The sequence below is a fragment of the Ranitomeya variabilis genome, chromosome 1, assembly GCF_051348905.1.
Source record: "Ranitomeya variabilis isolate aRanVar5 chromosome 1, aRanVar5.hap1, whole genome shotgun sequence".
NCBI lineage: Eukaryota > Metazoa > Chordata > Amphibia > Anura > Dendrobatidae > Ranitomeya > Ranitomeya variabilis.
In genome coordinates, this window is record NC_135232.1 from 1,028,800,265 (window position 1) to 1,028,816,579 (window position 16,315).

Here is a 16,315-nt window from a genome sequence, read left to right on the forward strand (position 1 = left end):
AACATTCGAACTACAACTGTTCTTGAGAATTGAGAGTATTTATAATAAGATTAAAATTGCAAAGTTGCTTGGTTTAAACCATTATTGATGTGTAGACAACCCATTTAAGTAACAAGTCCTATTGCAAAACCAAGCATTGAGCCTTATCACAGTTAAACATTGCCCACACACACAATTTTGTAATGCAATGTAAACATGCCCCTTTGGAAAATGAAAAGCTTGAGAACCTGGTGAGATGCATCAGTCACAGCCGAGGACAAAACTGAACAAATCGGATACTTTATGTTCTCCTTTTCTGCTTGAAATTAAGAACAAAGGTAAATGTAATATTCTAATAATATAACTGATCATGCATATTTATAAAGCGCTTATGTATCCATTATACTTTATTACAGGATGCCTTTTTATTACACTGTGGCAAGTCTTTTCCTGCTGTTAGATTTGGCTTGTGGAGGTAAAGCAACCTTTCTATTACATAATGAATGATGTAACAGCAAATACTAACTATTGCATAAAGCAACATTTCTGTTTTAAAACCATGGGCATCACAATTAATTCTATCTAATGCATACCAAACTATTTTGGGGGATTTTAAATACTAAACCTAAAAATGAAATATTATGTGAAATTAATACATTGGGTGCAGCAACACATCGCTAGGCCTCCTCTTTACAACTGCCCCATTGTAGCCACATGGACTACTATAATGGCACTGTATGTGTGCTGTCTGATGTATACTATTGATCATATAATTAATATGCAATGCTGTCCCAGTGTCTAGAATTGGTTTAATGCAGAGTATGCATTCATATTAACAACGTTTATTCACTTTTGCTAGACTGTGTACCAGAGCTAGAACAAGACGTGCTCCTTCAAGGTGGAGACCTGGGTACTGTGTTTGCTCCTGATGTTGAATATTGTCAGATGGTCTGTACCTTTAGCCCACGTTGCTTGATGTTTTCTTACCTACCAGCAAGTTGGCCAAATGATAATGAAAGGTGAGGCAACATGACCGATAGATTGGAGTTGGGTTTACTTTGAATCTTGTAAATGTATGTATAGAATACATTTAGGAACTGTATTTGTGTACTGAATAAATATGTAAGTCTATATATACATATTCCAACACAAAGTAGCAAGTATTTGTAAAGTGTAAAAAAAGGCTACATGGTTTTCAAAATATTTTAAGCATATCAATATGTAAATTGTGACATGAATTTGTATACAGCCCCCTGTAGTATGATAGTTAGAAAATTGAGTCCACCTGTGTGTAATTTCTTCTCAGCATAACTATATATTCTGTTTAGGCCTCAGATGTTTATTTGAGAGCATTAGGAACACACCAGACAGGTCAGGGATTAAGCTAAAAGAAGAGTAAAGCAAGGTTAGGTTATAAAAAAAAATAACCCAAGCTCTAAACATCTCTTGGAGCACTGTTGAATTCTTCATCAAAAAATGGAAAAAGTATGACACAAGTGCAAACCTAAAGACATGGCTGTCCACCTAAACTGACACCCCAAGCAAGGAGAGCACTAACTAGAGAAGCAACCAATAGGCCTATTGTCACTCTAGAGGAGCTAGACACAGACACAGCTCAGGTGGGAGAATCTGTCCAGAGGAAAACTATTATGTCAAAACTCCACAAATTTGTCTTTTATGTAAGAGTGGAAAAAAGAAAACCATTATTTTTTAAACAAGCCATACGTAGTCCTGTTTGCAGTTTACAAAAAGCCATGTAGGAGACACAGCTAGCATGTTGAAGAAGGTGCTCTGGTAACATGAGACCAAAGTAGAATTTTTTTGGCTACATGCAAAATGCTGTAAATGGCAGAAAACTAACACTGCACATCTCCCTGAAAACACCATCTCCACCAACAATCATGATAGTGGCAGCATCATGCTGTGGGGAAGCTTTTCCTCAGCAGAGACAGGGAAGTTGGTCAGAATTGATGGGAAGATGGCTAGAGTTAAATACAGGGCAATTGTGGAGGAGAACCTATTAGAAGCTAGAAAAGACTTGAGACTGGGGCATAGGTTCACCTTCCAACAGGACAATGAGCCTAAACATAGTGTCAGAGCTATAAAAGAAAAGTTTAGATCAAAGCGTATTCATGTGTTTGAATGGTCCAGTTAAAGTCCAGACCTAAATCCCATTGAGAATTTGTGGCAGTACTTGAGAATTGTTGTTCTTAGTTGCTCTCCATCCAATATCACTGAGCTAGAGCTTATTTGCAAAGAAGGATAGGAAACAAATTTCCATCTATAAATGTGCAAAGCTGGTAGAGACATACTCCAAAAGACTTGCAGCAGTAGTTGCAGCTAGAGGTGGTCTTAGGCCGGGTTCACATTTGCGTCTGTGTGCGCAGCGTACGATCCGCATGGATCCGCATGAGTCACATGCCTTTAACATTGTTTATGCAGTGACATATTTTTGCATGCGTTCGCTTTCGGATGCGTACGCATGCATCGTTTGGAGGTGTTAGGCGAACGCAACATGTTGCATTTTTTGAGGCGGCAAATATTGCTCAATCTTCCACATGCGATGATTGTGGATGATTGCGCCAGAAAACGCATTACTGTCTATGGGAACACATTGTTATGCCAGGACATGTGTATGCTTGTGTTCGAATGGCATGCGTACTTCTGACTAATTTTGCCTTGGATATGATGTAACCACCTGAAAATTGCCAGCTATATAAAAGGGGGCGTGGAGACAGGAAGTCCATTACTCTCAAGACTCTTGATACAGCCACAGGACATTGGAAGAAGGCACAAGACTCTGGATGCGGGCACAGGACATTGGAAGAAGGTAGAAGACACTGGATGTGGGTATAGGACATTGGATGAAGACAGAAGACTCTGGATGTAAGTATAAAAGCTTTGAAAAGGTCTATCTGTCTCTCACTGCATTCTGTTCTCTGTATTTATTCTTTTTTTCTGTTGCTTCTAGACTGTTGGTGCTGCCATCCCGGTGCCGCTGTCTTGGACTTAGTGCCACTGTCTTGGTTCTTGTGCTACTTTCTATATGTAAGTATAGAAGATGTGAAAATGTATTTCTGTCTTTGCACTCTGTACTGATTTTTTTTCCATTCCTTGTAGATTAGGTGCTGCTGTCTTGGTCTCAGTACCGCCGTCTTGGTCCCAGTGCCTCCGTCTTGGTCCCAGTACCGCCGTCTTGGTACTAGTGCCTCCATCTTGGCTCCAGTACTGCCATCTTGGTCCTAGTGCCTCTGTCTTGGTCCCAGTAGTGCCGTCTTGGTCCCACTGCTGCCGTCTATATGTAAGTATAGAAGATGTGAAAATGTCTTTCTGTCTTTGCACTCTGTGCTCCGTACAGATTTTTTTTCCATTCCTTGCAGATTAGGTGCTGCTGTTTTGGTCCCAGTACCGCTGTCTTGGTCCCAGTGCCTCTGTCTTGATCCCAGTACCACCATATTGGTCCCAGTGCCGCTGTCTTGGTCTCAGTCCTGCCATCTATATGTAAGTATAGAAGATGTGAAAATGTCTTTCTGCCTTTGCATTCTGTACAGATTTTTTTTTCATTCCTTGTAGATTAGGTGCTGCTGTCTTGGTCCCAGTACCGCCGTCTTGGTCCCAGTGCTGCTGTCCTCGTCCCAGTGCTTCCATCCTGTTCCTGCTGATGTCTTGATCCCAGTGCAACCACCTATGTAAGTATAGAATCTTTGAAAATGTCTTTCTGTCTTTGCACTTTGTACTCTCTACAGATTTTTTTTCCATTCCTTGTAGATTAATTGCTGCTGTCGTGGTGCTGGTGCAGGTCTCTTGGTCCCAGTGCTGCTGTCTTGTTACCGGTGCTGCTGTCCTGGTGCTGTTCTTCAGTCCATCCTGGTTCTGTGCAGCAGTTCCTGGTGTGGTGCTTCTTGCCTGCTGTGTGCTTGGACTACTGCCTGTAATGTAAGTATTGATGTCCAATTTTTTTTATTTTTTTGCTAAATTGTGTTTTGCATTTACCAAGTTACATTTGTCTTTTTTTTCTCTCTTGTGTTTCACTTGACTGCTGCCTGCTCAACATCTCCTCCACTGAAGGTTCCGAAAGTGGCCATGACACTGATTATATAATCACATTTGATTTACTGATTGGTATGTATTGACTGTCAATACTAGGCATGTCAAATCATGTATTTTCTTTACAGGTACCTGACACTTCAGAAGGGCAGCAGCAGTCAAGTGGATGTAATAATTATAGGGGATAACTCAGGAGACTCTTTGCGTGGAACAAGACAACTACAGGACACAGTTTTATAAGTGGTAAAATCTATATTATCACACGGTGATTCAAACAGGTGCAGAGAGAAACTCAAGTCCACAACACTTGGTGCAAATAATAAATGCAGCTTAGCAGTCTATAGGAAACTTCAGAGGGAAATGTGTTGTGAATTCCGTTCTTAGGCTCCCTCCGGTGGTTGTAAATGGCACTTTTGTGAATTCTGCCCTTGGGCTCCCTCCGGTGGTTTTAAGTGGAACTGCTGCTCCTTGGATTTAGCTTAGCAGCTGCTTCCACTGATCGTCTCTCCTGCTCTGCTATTTAGCCTGGCTCTGATCTTCAGCCAGTGCCAGCTGTCAATGTTTCTTGGTTGGATTCAGATCTCTCCTTGGATTTCCTTGATAGTCGGTCCTGTTCAGCAAAGATAAGTCCTTGCATGTTCATTTGTTGTCCTCTTGCTGTGGACTTAATCATTCAGCTCATTTTATGTTTGCTCTAGTCCAGCTTGTCAGTATTCAATATTCAGTTAAGCTGGAAGCTCTGGGGAAGCAGATTTGCCCTCCACACCATTAGTCAGGTGTGGAGATTTTTTGTAAACTCTGTGATGGATTTTTTAGCTTTTAATACTGACCGCACAGTATCCTTTCCTATTCTGTCTATCTAGTTAGAAGTGGCCTCCTTTGCTAAATCCTGTTTTCATTCTGTGTATGTCATTTCCCTCTCCACTCACAGTCCATATTTGTGGGGGGCTGTCTGTCCTTTGGGAACTTTCTCTGAGGCAAGATAGCTTTCCTGTTTCCATCTTTAGGGGTAGCTAGTTCTCCGGCTGTGACAAGATGTCTAGGGAGTGACAGGAAAATTCCACGGCTACTTCTAGTGTTGTGTTAGGTTCAGGAACTGCGGTCAGTAAAGATACCATCTCCTCAGAGCTCATCCCATGTTGCTCCTTAACCACCAGGTCATAACAGTACAGCTGGCCAACAATGTATTGAATGCATCTCAAAAGAGGGAAAAAAAAGGTCTGAGCCATTTTTTTTTCTCTGCAGCCTGTTTTGTCTTTTTTTCCCCCTTAATCTCTGGGTGGTTCAGGATTTTGGCACTGACATGGATGTTCAGGGTTTGTTCTCTCGTGTGGATCAACTTGCTGCAAAGGTACAGAGTATCCAAGATTATGTTGTTCAGACTCCGGTTTTGGAGCCTAGAATTCCTACTCCTGATTTGTTTTTTGGGGATAGATCTAAGTTCTTGAACTTTAAAAATAACTGCAGATTGTTTTTTGCTTTGAGACCCCGTTCCTCTGGTGACCCCATTCAGCAGGTGAAAATTGTCATCTCTCTGCTGCGTGGAGACCCTCAGGATTGGGCATTCTCCCTTGAGTCAGGGGATCCGGCATTACTTAATGTAGATGCTTTTTTCAAGCGCTCGGATTACTGTATGATGAACCTAATTCTGTGGATCAGGCAGAAAAAACCTTGTTGGCCCTGTGTGAGGGTCAGGAAGCGGCAGAAGTATACTGCCAGAAATTTAGAAAATGGTCTGTGCTCACTAAATGGAATGAAGATGCTCTGGCTGCAATTTTCAGAAAGGGTCTTTCTGAAGCCCTTAAAGATGTTATGGTGGGGTTCCCCATGCCTGTTGGTTTGAACGAATCTATGTCTCTAGCCATTCAGATTGATCGGCGCCTGCGCGAGCGCAAGGTTGTGCACCATATGGCGGTGTCCTCTGAGCAGAGTCCTGAGCCTATGCAATGTGATAGGATTTGGACTAGAGCAGAACAGCAGGAATTCAGACGTCAGAATAGGCTGTGTTTTTACTGTGGTGATTCTGCTCATGTTATTTCTGATTGCCCTAAGCGAACTAAGAGGGTCGCTAGGTCTGTTACCATTAGTACTGTGCAGCCTAAATTTCTCTTGTCTGTTACCCTGATTTGCTCATTATCGTCCTTTTCTGTCATGGCATTTGTGGATTCAGGCGCTGCACTGAATTTAATGGACTTAGAGTTCGCCAGACGCTGTGGTTTTTCCTTACAGCCTTTGCAGAGCCCTATTCCCTTAAGGGGAATTGATGCGACACCATTAGCCAAGAATAAACCTCAGTACTGGACTCAGCTGACCATGTGCATGGCTCCAGCACATCAGGAAGATTGTCGTTTTCTGGTGTTGCATAATTTGCATGATGTGGTTGTACTGGGTTTTCCATGGTTACAGGTACATAATCCAGTGCTGGATTGGAAATCCATGTCTGTGACTAGTTGGGGTTGTCAAGGGGTACATAGTGATGTTCCTTTTATGTCAATCTCCTCTCCCCCCTCTTCTGAAGTTCCTGAGTTTTTGTCGGATTTCCAGGATGTATTTGATGAGCCCAAGTCCAGTTCCCTTCCTCCTCATAGGGACTGTGATTGTGCTATTAACTTGATTCCTGGCTGTAAGTTCCCTAAGGGCCGACTTTTCAATCTGTCTGTGCCAGAGTATGCCGCCATGCGGAGTAATATTAAGGAGTCCTTGGAGAAGGGGCATATTCGGCCCTCTTCGTCACTGTTGGGAGCGGGATTCTTCTTTGTTGCCAAGAAGGATGGCTCCTTGAGACCCTGTATTGATTATCGCCTTCTTAATAAGATCACGGTCAAATTCCAATACCCTTTACCTTTGCTTTCTGATTTGTTTGCTCGGATTAAGGGGGCTAGTTGGTTTACTAAGATTGACCTTCGAGGGGCGTATAATCTTGTTCGTATTAAACAGGGTGACGAATGGAAAACTGCATTTAATACACCCGAAGGCCATTTTGAATACCTTGTGATGCCATTTGGGCTCTCTAATGCCCATCTGTGTTTCAGTCCTTCATGCATGATATCTTCCGGAATTATTTTGATAAATTCATGATTGTATATTTGGATGATATCTTGATTTTTTCCGACGATTGGGAGTCTCACGTGAAACAGGTCAGGATGGTATTTCAGATCCTTCGTGCTAACATTTTATTTGTGAAGGGGTCTAAATGCCTATTTGGAGTTCAGAAGGTTTCTTTTTTGGGTTTTATTTTTTCTCCCTCGGCTATAGAAATGGATCCTGTTAAGGTCTAAGCCATTCATGATTGGATTCAACCCACTTCTGTGAAGAGCCTTCAGAAATTTTTGGGCTTTGCTAATTTTTATCGTCGTTTCATTGTCAACTTTTCCAGTGTGGTTAAGCCCCTGACCGATTTGACGAAGAAAGGCGCTGATGTGATGAATTGGTCCTCTGCGGCTGTTGAGGCCTTTCAGGAGCTTAAACGTCGATTTACTTCTGCCCCTGTGTTGCGTCAGCCGGATGTTTCTCTTCCTTTTCAGGTTGAGGTTGACGCTTCTGAGATTGGGGCAGGGGCCGTTTTGTCTCAGAGAAGTTCTGATGGTTCTTTGATGAAACCGTGTGCTTTCTTCTCCAGAAAGTTTTCGCCTGCGGAGCGTAATTATGATGTCGGCAATCGGGAGTTGTTGGCTATGAAGTGGGCATTTGAGGAGTGGCGACATTGGCTTGAGGGTGCCAAGCACCGCATTGTGGTCTTGACCGATCATAAGAATCTGATTTACCTCGAGTCTGCCAAGCGGTTGAATCCTAGACAGGCTTGATGGTCCCTGTTTTTCTCCCGTTTTGATTTTGTGGTCTCGTATCTTCCGGGATCTAAGAATGTTAAGGCTGATGCCCTCTCTAGGAGTTTTTTGCCTGATTCTCCGGAAGTCCTTGAGCCGGTTGGTATTCTCAAGGAGGGGGTGATTCTTTCTGCCATCTCCCCTGATTTACGACGGGTGCTTCAGGAATTTCAGGCTGATAAACCTGACCGCTGTCCAGTGGGGAAACTGTTTGTTCCTGATAGATGGACTAGTAAGGTAATCTCTGAGGTTCATTGTTCAGTGTTGGCTGGTCATCCTGGGATTTTTGGTACCAGAGATTTGGTTGCTAGGTCCTTTTGGTGGCCTTCCTTGTCGCGGGATGTGCGTTCTTTTGTGCAGTCCTGTGGGACTTGTGCCCGGGCCAAGCCTAGCTGTTCCCGCGCTAGTGGGTTGCTTTTGCCTTTACCGGTCCCTGAGAGGCCCTGGACGCATATTTCCATGGATTTTATTTCGGATCCTCCTGTTTCCCAGAAGATGTCTGTTATCTGGGTGGTTTGTGACCGGTTTTCTAAGATGGTCCATTTGGTACCTTTGCCTAAATTGCCTTCCTCCTCTGATTTGGTTCCATTGTTTTTTCCGCATGTGGTTCGTTTGCATGGCATTCCGGAGAATATTGTGTCTGACAGAGGTTCTCAGTTTGTTTCTAGGTTTTGGCGGTCCTTTTGTGCTAGGATGGGCATTGATTTATCTTTTTCTTCGGCATTTCATCCTCAGACAAATGGCCAAACTGAGCGAACCATTCAGACCTTGGAAACCTATTTGAGATGCTTTGTGTCTGCTGATCAGGATGATTGGGTGGCCTTCTTGCCGTTGGCCGAGTTTGCCCTTAATAATCGGGCTAGTTCGGCTACTTTGGTTTCGCCTTTTTTTTGTAATTTTGGTTTTCATCCTCGTGTTTCTTCAGGGCAGGTTGAGCCTTCTGATTGTCCTGGTGTGGATTCTGTGGTGGACAGGTTACAGCAGATTTGGACTCATGTGGTGGACAATTTGACGTTGTCTCAGGAAAAGGCTCAACGTTTTGCTAACCGCCGTCGGTGTGTTGGTCCCCGGCTTTGTGTTGGGGATTTAGTTTGGTTGTCTTCTCGTCATGTTCCTATGAAGGTTTCTTCCCCTAAGTTCAAGCCTCGCTTTATTGGTCCCTATAAGATTTCTGAGATTATCAATCCGGAATCTTTTCGTTTGGCCCTTCCTGCCTCTTTTGCCATCCATAATGTTTTCCATAGATCTTTGTTGCGGAGATATGTGGTGCCCGTTGTTCCCTCTGTTGATCCCCCTGTCCCGGTGTTGGTTGAGGGGGAGTTGGAATATGTGGTGGAGTAGATTTTGGATTCTCGTTTTTCGAGGCGGAGACTTCAGTATCTTGTCAAGTGGAAGAGTTATGGCCAGGAGGATAATTCTTGGGTTGTTGCCTCCGATGTCCATGCCTTTCACTTGGCTCGTCCTGATCGGCCTGGGGGCTCTGGTGAGGGTTCGGTGACCCCTCCTCAAGGGGGGGTACTGTTGTGAATTCCGTTCTTGGGCTCCCTCCGGTGGTTGTAAATGGCACTTTTGTGAATTCTGCCCTTGGGCTCCCTCCGGTGGTTTTAAGTGGAACTGCTGCTCCTTGGATTTAGCTTAGCAGCTGCTTCCACTGATCGTCTCTCCTGCTCTGCTATTTAGCCTGGCTCTGATCTTCAGCCAGTGCCAGCTGTCAATGCTTCTTGGTTGGATTCAGATCTCTCCTTGGATTTCCTTGATAGTCGGTCCTGTTCAGCAAAGATAAGTCCTTGCATGTTCATTTGTTGTCCTCTTGCTGTGGACTTAATCATTCAGCTCATTTTATGTTTGCTCTAGTCCAGCTTGTCAGTATTCAATATTCAGTTAAGCTGGAAGCTCTGGGGAAGCAGATTTGCCCTCCACACCGTTAGTCAGGTGTGGAGATTTTTTGAAAACCCTGATGGATTTTTTAGCTTTTAATACTGACCGCACAGTATCCTTTCCTATTCTGTCTATCTAGTTAGAAGTGGCCTCCTTTGCTAAATCCTGTTTTCATTCTGTGTATGTCATTTCCCTCTCCACTCACAGTCCATATTTGTGGGGGGCTGTCTGTCCTTTGGGAACTTTCTCTGAGGCAAGATAGCTTTCCTGTTTCCATCTTTAGGGGTAGCTAGTTCTCCGGCTGTGACAAGATGTCTAGGGAGTGACAGGAACATTCCACGGCTACTTCTAGTGTTGTGTTAGGTTCAGGAACTGCGGTCAGTAAAGATACCATCTCCTCAGAGCTCCTCCCATGTTGCTCCTTAACCACCAGGTCATAACAGAAATGCAATCAAGCAGAAAGTCTATGAAGCACAGTTATTCTTGAGGAAACTTGACACGAATAAATTCTTGTCTTAGTCTAAACACAGATAGATATGCTTATAAGGCAGTTCAAATCATATCTTAGCTCAACCCGGGAGGCCTGGTTAATAGTCTCAGGTTATTGCAAAGCAGCAGCAGCTTACATGTCCAGCAAATGCAGATGAAGTAAACACGAGCAGCAGATGAAGGAGGATTACTGGAAACTTGTGTATGCAGCAGGAACTCAGAGCAGAGTAGCAGGATCACCACACAGGTTCACAGGAGCAGGTGTATAGCCAGGGAGTAATCAGAGGTCAGGAGCTGGATGCAAGGCAGAATACTCTAGCACAGACTGAAGGCTGGGGTGGAGTTTTATAGCAGGAAGACACAGTGCACATGAGATCAAAGACGCCATCTTGGAAAAGGGCAGTAATGCACAAAAGGTAAAAAATGTTCAGAGTCTTGACAGTGGAATTGATTCTTCCCAGGGTCATCGGCCTCAAGTTGCTGAGGAGGAAAGATGTGGTGTAAGTATTCTTTATCACAGTTGTTATTGAATTTGTTGTCATTTTTACTAACAATATTTTTCTTTGCATTTCATCTCTAGGTTCCACAAAGTGACATTGATAATGACCTACTGATTCAAGCTGTGCAAGAGCGAACAGCATTGTGGGACCCCCACCTGTGATCGGAATCATTCCGACTCAGTCTTGATCCGATGACTCTGGGAAGAAGTGGCCAGATCGCTGATGGATGATTGAGACCATGCAACGCCAAAAGTCAGTAAGGATTTTGGGAAGTATTGCTATTTTGGCCGCCTCTGTTTTTCTGTAAATTTTGCTGTCTTTTAACAATTTTATTTTTTTTCCCCCTTCACAGAGTAGTGAGTCAAAGTTCGTTGGCGTTCGATGAAGGATCACTTCATTAAGGACATGAGAGAGAAGATTTGGGTTCGAAGTGGTGCAGCGCGAAAAATCAGAAAATACAAGTTTCACAAAGAGTAGTGTTGAGCGATACCGTCCGATACTTGAAAGTATCGGTATCGGAAAGTATCGGCCGATACCGGCAAAGTATCGGATCCAATCCGATACCGATACCCGATACCAATACAAGTCAATGGGACTCAAGTATCGGACGGTATTCCTGATGGTTCCCAGGGTCTGAAGGAGAGGAAACTCTCCTTCAGGCCCTGGGATCCATATAAATGTGTAAAAGAAAGAATTAAAATAAAAAATATCGCTATACTCACCCTCCGACGCAGCCTGGACCTCAGCGAGGGAACCGGCAGCGTTGTTTGTTTAAAATTCGCGCTTTTACTTGGTTACGTGAAGTCCCGGCTTGTGATTGGTCAGGGCGGCCATGTTGCCGGGACGCGGACCAATCACAGCAAGCCGTGACGAAATTACGTCACGGCTTGCTGTGATTGGTCCGCGTCCCGGCAACATGGCCGCCATTAACCAATCACAAGCCGTGACGTCACGGGAGGCTGGACACGCGCACTTTTTAAAATGGGCGCGTGTCCAGCCTCCCGTGACGTCCCGGCTTGTGATTGGTTGCGCCGCGGTCAACCAATCACAAGCCGGGAGGCTGGACACGCGCGCATTTTAAAATTTTAAAATGGGCGCGTGTCCAGCCTCCCGGCTTTGTGATTGGTTGCGTCGCAGTCACATGGGAGACGCAACCAATCACAAGCCGTGACGTCACGGGAGGCTGGACACGCGCACTTTTTAAAATGGGCGCGTGTCCAGCCTCCCGTGACGTCCCGGCTTGTGATTGGTTGCGCCGCGGTCAACCAATCACAAGCCGGGAGGCTGGACACGCGCGCATTTTAAAATTTTAAAATGGGCGCGTGTCCAGCCTCCCGGCTTGTGATTGGTTGATCGCGGCGCAACCAATCACAAGCCGGGACGTCACGGGAGGCTGGACACGCGCCCATTTTAAAATGCGCGCGTGTCCAGCCTCCCGTGACGTCACGGCTTGTGATTGGTTGCGTCTCCCATGTGACTGCGACGCAACCAATCACAAAGCCGGGACGTAATTTTAAAATCCTTAAGGACCTGAAATTACGTCACGGCTTGCTGTGATTGGTTGCGTCTCCCATGTGACTGCGACGCAACCAATCACAACGCCGGAACGTAATTTTAAAATCCTGAAGGACCTGAAATTACGTCACGGCTTGCTGTGATTGGTTGCGTGCCGGTCACATGGGCGGCACGCAACCAATCACAAGCCGGGACTCACGTAAAGGAAAGAAAAGCGCGAATTTTAAACAAAGAACGCTGCCGCTTCCCTCGGTAAGGTGCAGGCTGCGTCGGAGAGGTGAGTATAGCAATATTTTTTATTTTAATTCTCTCTTTTACACATTTTTACATTAATGTTGTTTCGATACCGATACCCGATATCACAAAAATATCGGATCTCGGTATCGGAATTCCGATACAGCAAGTATCGGCCGATACCCGATACTTGCAGTATCGGAATGCTCAACACTAATAAAGAGCTTTCTTTTCTGAAGCCAGAGCTTGCTCAGCGAACGCGAGTATATTTTGTGCTGTCTTTCACTATTCACTATTTAATTTTTTCTTTTTTGTAATAATCTTTTTTTTATTTCATTTCCACACAGAACCTGGAGCAGCACTGTAGAACCTGGATCTTCCTCTGTTGGAGTGGCCCCTCATCGACCAGCTAACGAACCGGCACCATCCCAATCATCCACCAGTGATGCAGCAGCCTGGCAGGCTTCACAGGCTGGGGAACAGGAAGCCAGTCCTTCTGGTTTTCCCTACTTCCAGCCCTCTGCCACTACTTTACTTGGGTCTGCTTGGCAGTGGCAGAGGGCTTGGGAGAGATCAGTCATGCCTGAGTTTATTCAATTAAGCTCTGTCTTCCAGGCTGGGATGAAGATATTTGTGGATAGGATGGAGAGTGGGTTCACTCATGCGAACACACTGTTCCAAGAAGTCCACAAATGCCTTGACCGCCTGGAAGGCGACCTTAATAGACCGGCGCAACTTTTTTCCACTATAGAACGGGGCATGACTTAGATCTGATCTGCAGCTGTTTGTGATAAAGGTCTGTCAGGATGCTTATACTGAGGCCATGCAGTGGTCCTGATATCAGCAGCAGGCACAAAGTTCTTTCAGGGCAACAAGCTCCAGGACAGCAGCTATGGCAGAATATGCCTGCCCTGACTCGCCAAGGGACTTATCTACCATCACCACCACCACCACCAGACATTACACTTCCAAGAATCCCTAGGCTTCTCCATACAGCCAAGTGCAGAAAACCAGCCTTCGACATCCACCACTACGCAGCCTAGTGCAGCAGCCCAGCCATCCTGTTCCACCATCAAGCCGAATGCAGCAGCCCACACTTCTCCTACACCAATGCCAAGTCATGGAGGAGAAAAAACGGGAAAAAATATAACATCCACCCCTCAATCCTCACCTATTAATGTGTCTGTGTTTTCTAGTCTGTCCACACCTTCGCTTTGTTCTTTCCCTTCCAGTGTGTCAATCCCTTCCAACTTGTTTTCCACTCCTAATGTGTCCTCTTCCCCAATGTGTCTTCCCCCAATGTGTCTGACCCAATCCTCTAATTGTCTTACACTTCCTCTGTAACAACTTACCCAAACACTCCTAACCTACCATCACAGCCCGACATCCCCCTGGTCCACCATGTTACTCCTTCCCACAGACCCCGAAAGTAATTAATCATTTTTCCTTTTTTTTTTTAAATTGTACATTTTTCATTTCTGTTAGTAAAAATTGTTTTGATTCACAATACCGGTCTCATTGTGTTTTCTTTATCTCTTTATTTAACCATGTGTGTATTGTTGAGTGAAGTATGAACGGGTGTAACAGTTAAGGTGTTTATTATATAAGTTAGATTCAAGGTGTTAATATTAGAGTCAGAAAACTTTACAGGTACATAACATTACAGACATTTTATTTACAGGTTAAACCATTTCATCTTGCCACGACACACATCCACTATCAGAAACAAAATAGGCTGCAAATTTATTCCTCATTTGGGCAACTTCGACTGTAGTCCTCAGAGGGTGATGTTGGTAATCCAGCAATGTGGTATTAACAGTTTCCTCAAGTTTAAAGTGGCGTTGCTCTTTTGACAATATAATCAACTAATAGTGGTCCCCAATATATGTATGCTAATAACAATATCGAATTCCGTCCGTATCATGAATAGCTCTCATGAGCAATGAAACAGAAAGCACACTTTCAACTATATAAAAAATTCAATCTTTTTATTAAATACATTAAATATCAAATACAACAAATATTATATCAAAAAAGTATCTCAAAGTGTAAGGGACCGACAAGCTACTCAATCAACCACAGCAGGTAAGTAACGACCTAAATCTAAATGAACTGCACATGCAGTGTTTACAAGTTCCCTCCAATATCACCAGTGCTAGATAGCATCTTATAGATAGAGGTCACTGAGCCTAGTGCTTTGGCTCATTATATAGATATTAAGGCTACCATAGTTCACATCACAGTAGTATACCTAGCCCATACAATAGTCATATGGGTTTGTGGATTTCAACATCTAATGTCACTGGTAAAATGCGCTGGTATAATACTTACACGGCTGTGTGAAGAGTGCCCGGTCCCTCTTACCCCTAAGAGGTAAGAGGGACCGGGCACTCTTCACACAGCCGTGTAAGTATTATACCAGCGCATTTTACCAGTGACATTAGATGTTGAAATCCACAAACCCATATGACTATTGTATGGGCTAGGTATACTACTGTGATGTGAACTATGGTAGCCTTAATATCTATATAATGAGCCAAAGCACTAGGCACAGTGACCTCTATCTATAAGATGCTATCTAGCACTGGTGATATTGGAGGGAACTTGCAGTTCATTTAGATTTAGGTCGTTACTTACCTGCTGTGGTTGATTGAGTAGCTTGTCGGTCCCTTACACTTTGAGATACTTTTTTGATATAATATTTGTTGTATTTGATATTTAATGTATTTAATAAAAAGATTGAATTTTTTATATAGTTGAAAGTGTGCTTTCTGTTTCATTGCTCATGAGAGCTATTCATGATACGGACGGAATTCGATCTTTTGACAATATGTAGTTATGCAGAACAACACATGCTTTCACAACCTTATTAATTTTTTCTATTTTTAGATTTATGGCTGTACCCAAAATGCACCATTTAGATGCCAGCAAACCAAAGGCATACTCCACAGTTCTTCGTGTCCTTGTCAGTAGGTAGTTGAAAATCCTTTTTTGTGACTCAAGTCCTGACTTGAGTACGGTTTTAGGAGGTTGCCACACATTTGAAAGGCCTCATCACAAACAATAACAAATGGCATTGGCGGTCCTTCAGTGTTAGGAAGATGATGTAAATTAAAATTATTCCCATACAACTGTTGTCCCATGTCAGAGTTTTTGAAAGTTTTTGAGTCATTTCCTTGTCCAAGTGAGCCAACTTCAACAGCGACAAATTGACATTCAGCACCCGCAATTGCCATCAGAACAATGGAAAAGTATTTTTTATAATTGAAGTACTCAGATCCACTTCTTGCAGGTTTCAGAATTCGAATATGTTTGCCGTCCACAGCTGCCACACAGTTAAGAAAATTACACACTTCATTGAATTTTTCATCCAGAGTTCAGCTGTGGGTTGGGGGAGGAAGTCGGCACACAGAACGTTGCACAATGCACGGCAGGTGTCTCCAACAATCCCAGAAAGGGTGGACAGTCCAATTCGAAACTGAAAATGTAGAGATCTTAAGGTCTCTCCGGTAGCCAGGAATCTGTGGAACAGACAAAGAAACAAATAAATCAGTACATGGCTTTTCTAACAATAATAGTAACGACAGGTGTTTGTTCTTCAAAATTACGTACCTTATGGTCACCAACAGACATTCCTCAGCAGGAATACGTAGTTGGGTGTCCTGCCTGCTAATGTATCCTTGGACACGTTGCAGCAAATCATTGAAGCTGTGTTGCGACATCCTGATGCAGTCCAAAAACTTTGCCGGGTTTTCACGAAGCTTTGTGTACAATGAGCGGTAGGCTCCATGGCTCTGTCGGAGTTCAACAATGGGATGTTGCCAAAAGCGATGCCAACGTCTTCTCTGT

The 16,315-nt window shown here is 43.9% G+C and overlaps 1 protein-coding gene across 1 annotated transcript in view; it reads left to right on the plus strand.

Annotated features, from left to right (window-relative positions):
• The first annotated feature begins 205 nt into the window (after positions 1-205).
• LOC143793051 (plasma kallikrein-like) overlaps positions 206-16,315 on the plus strand; it is a 185,791-nt gene continuing 169,681 nt past the window's right edge. Inside the window, exons 1-3 of the mRNA XM_077279639.1 lie at positions 206-317; positions 396-454; positions 839-998. Coding sequence (XP_077135754.1) covers positions 397-454; positions 839-998 — 218 coding nt within the window. The 5' untranslated portion in view covers positions 206-317; position 396. The remainder of the gene's footprint in view (positions 318-395; positions 455-838; positions 999-16,315) is intronic.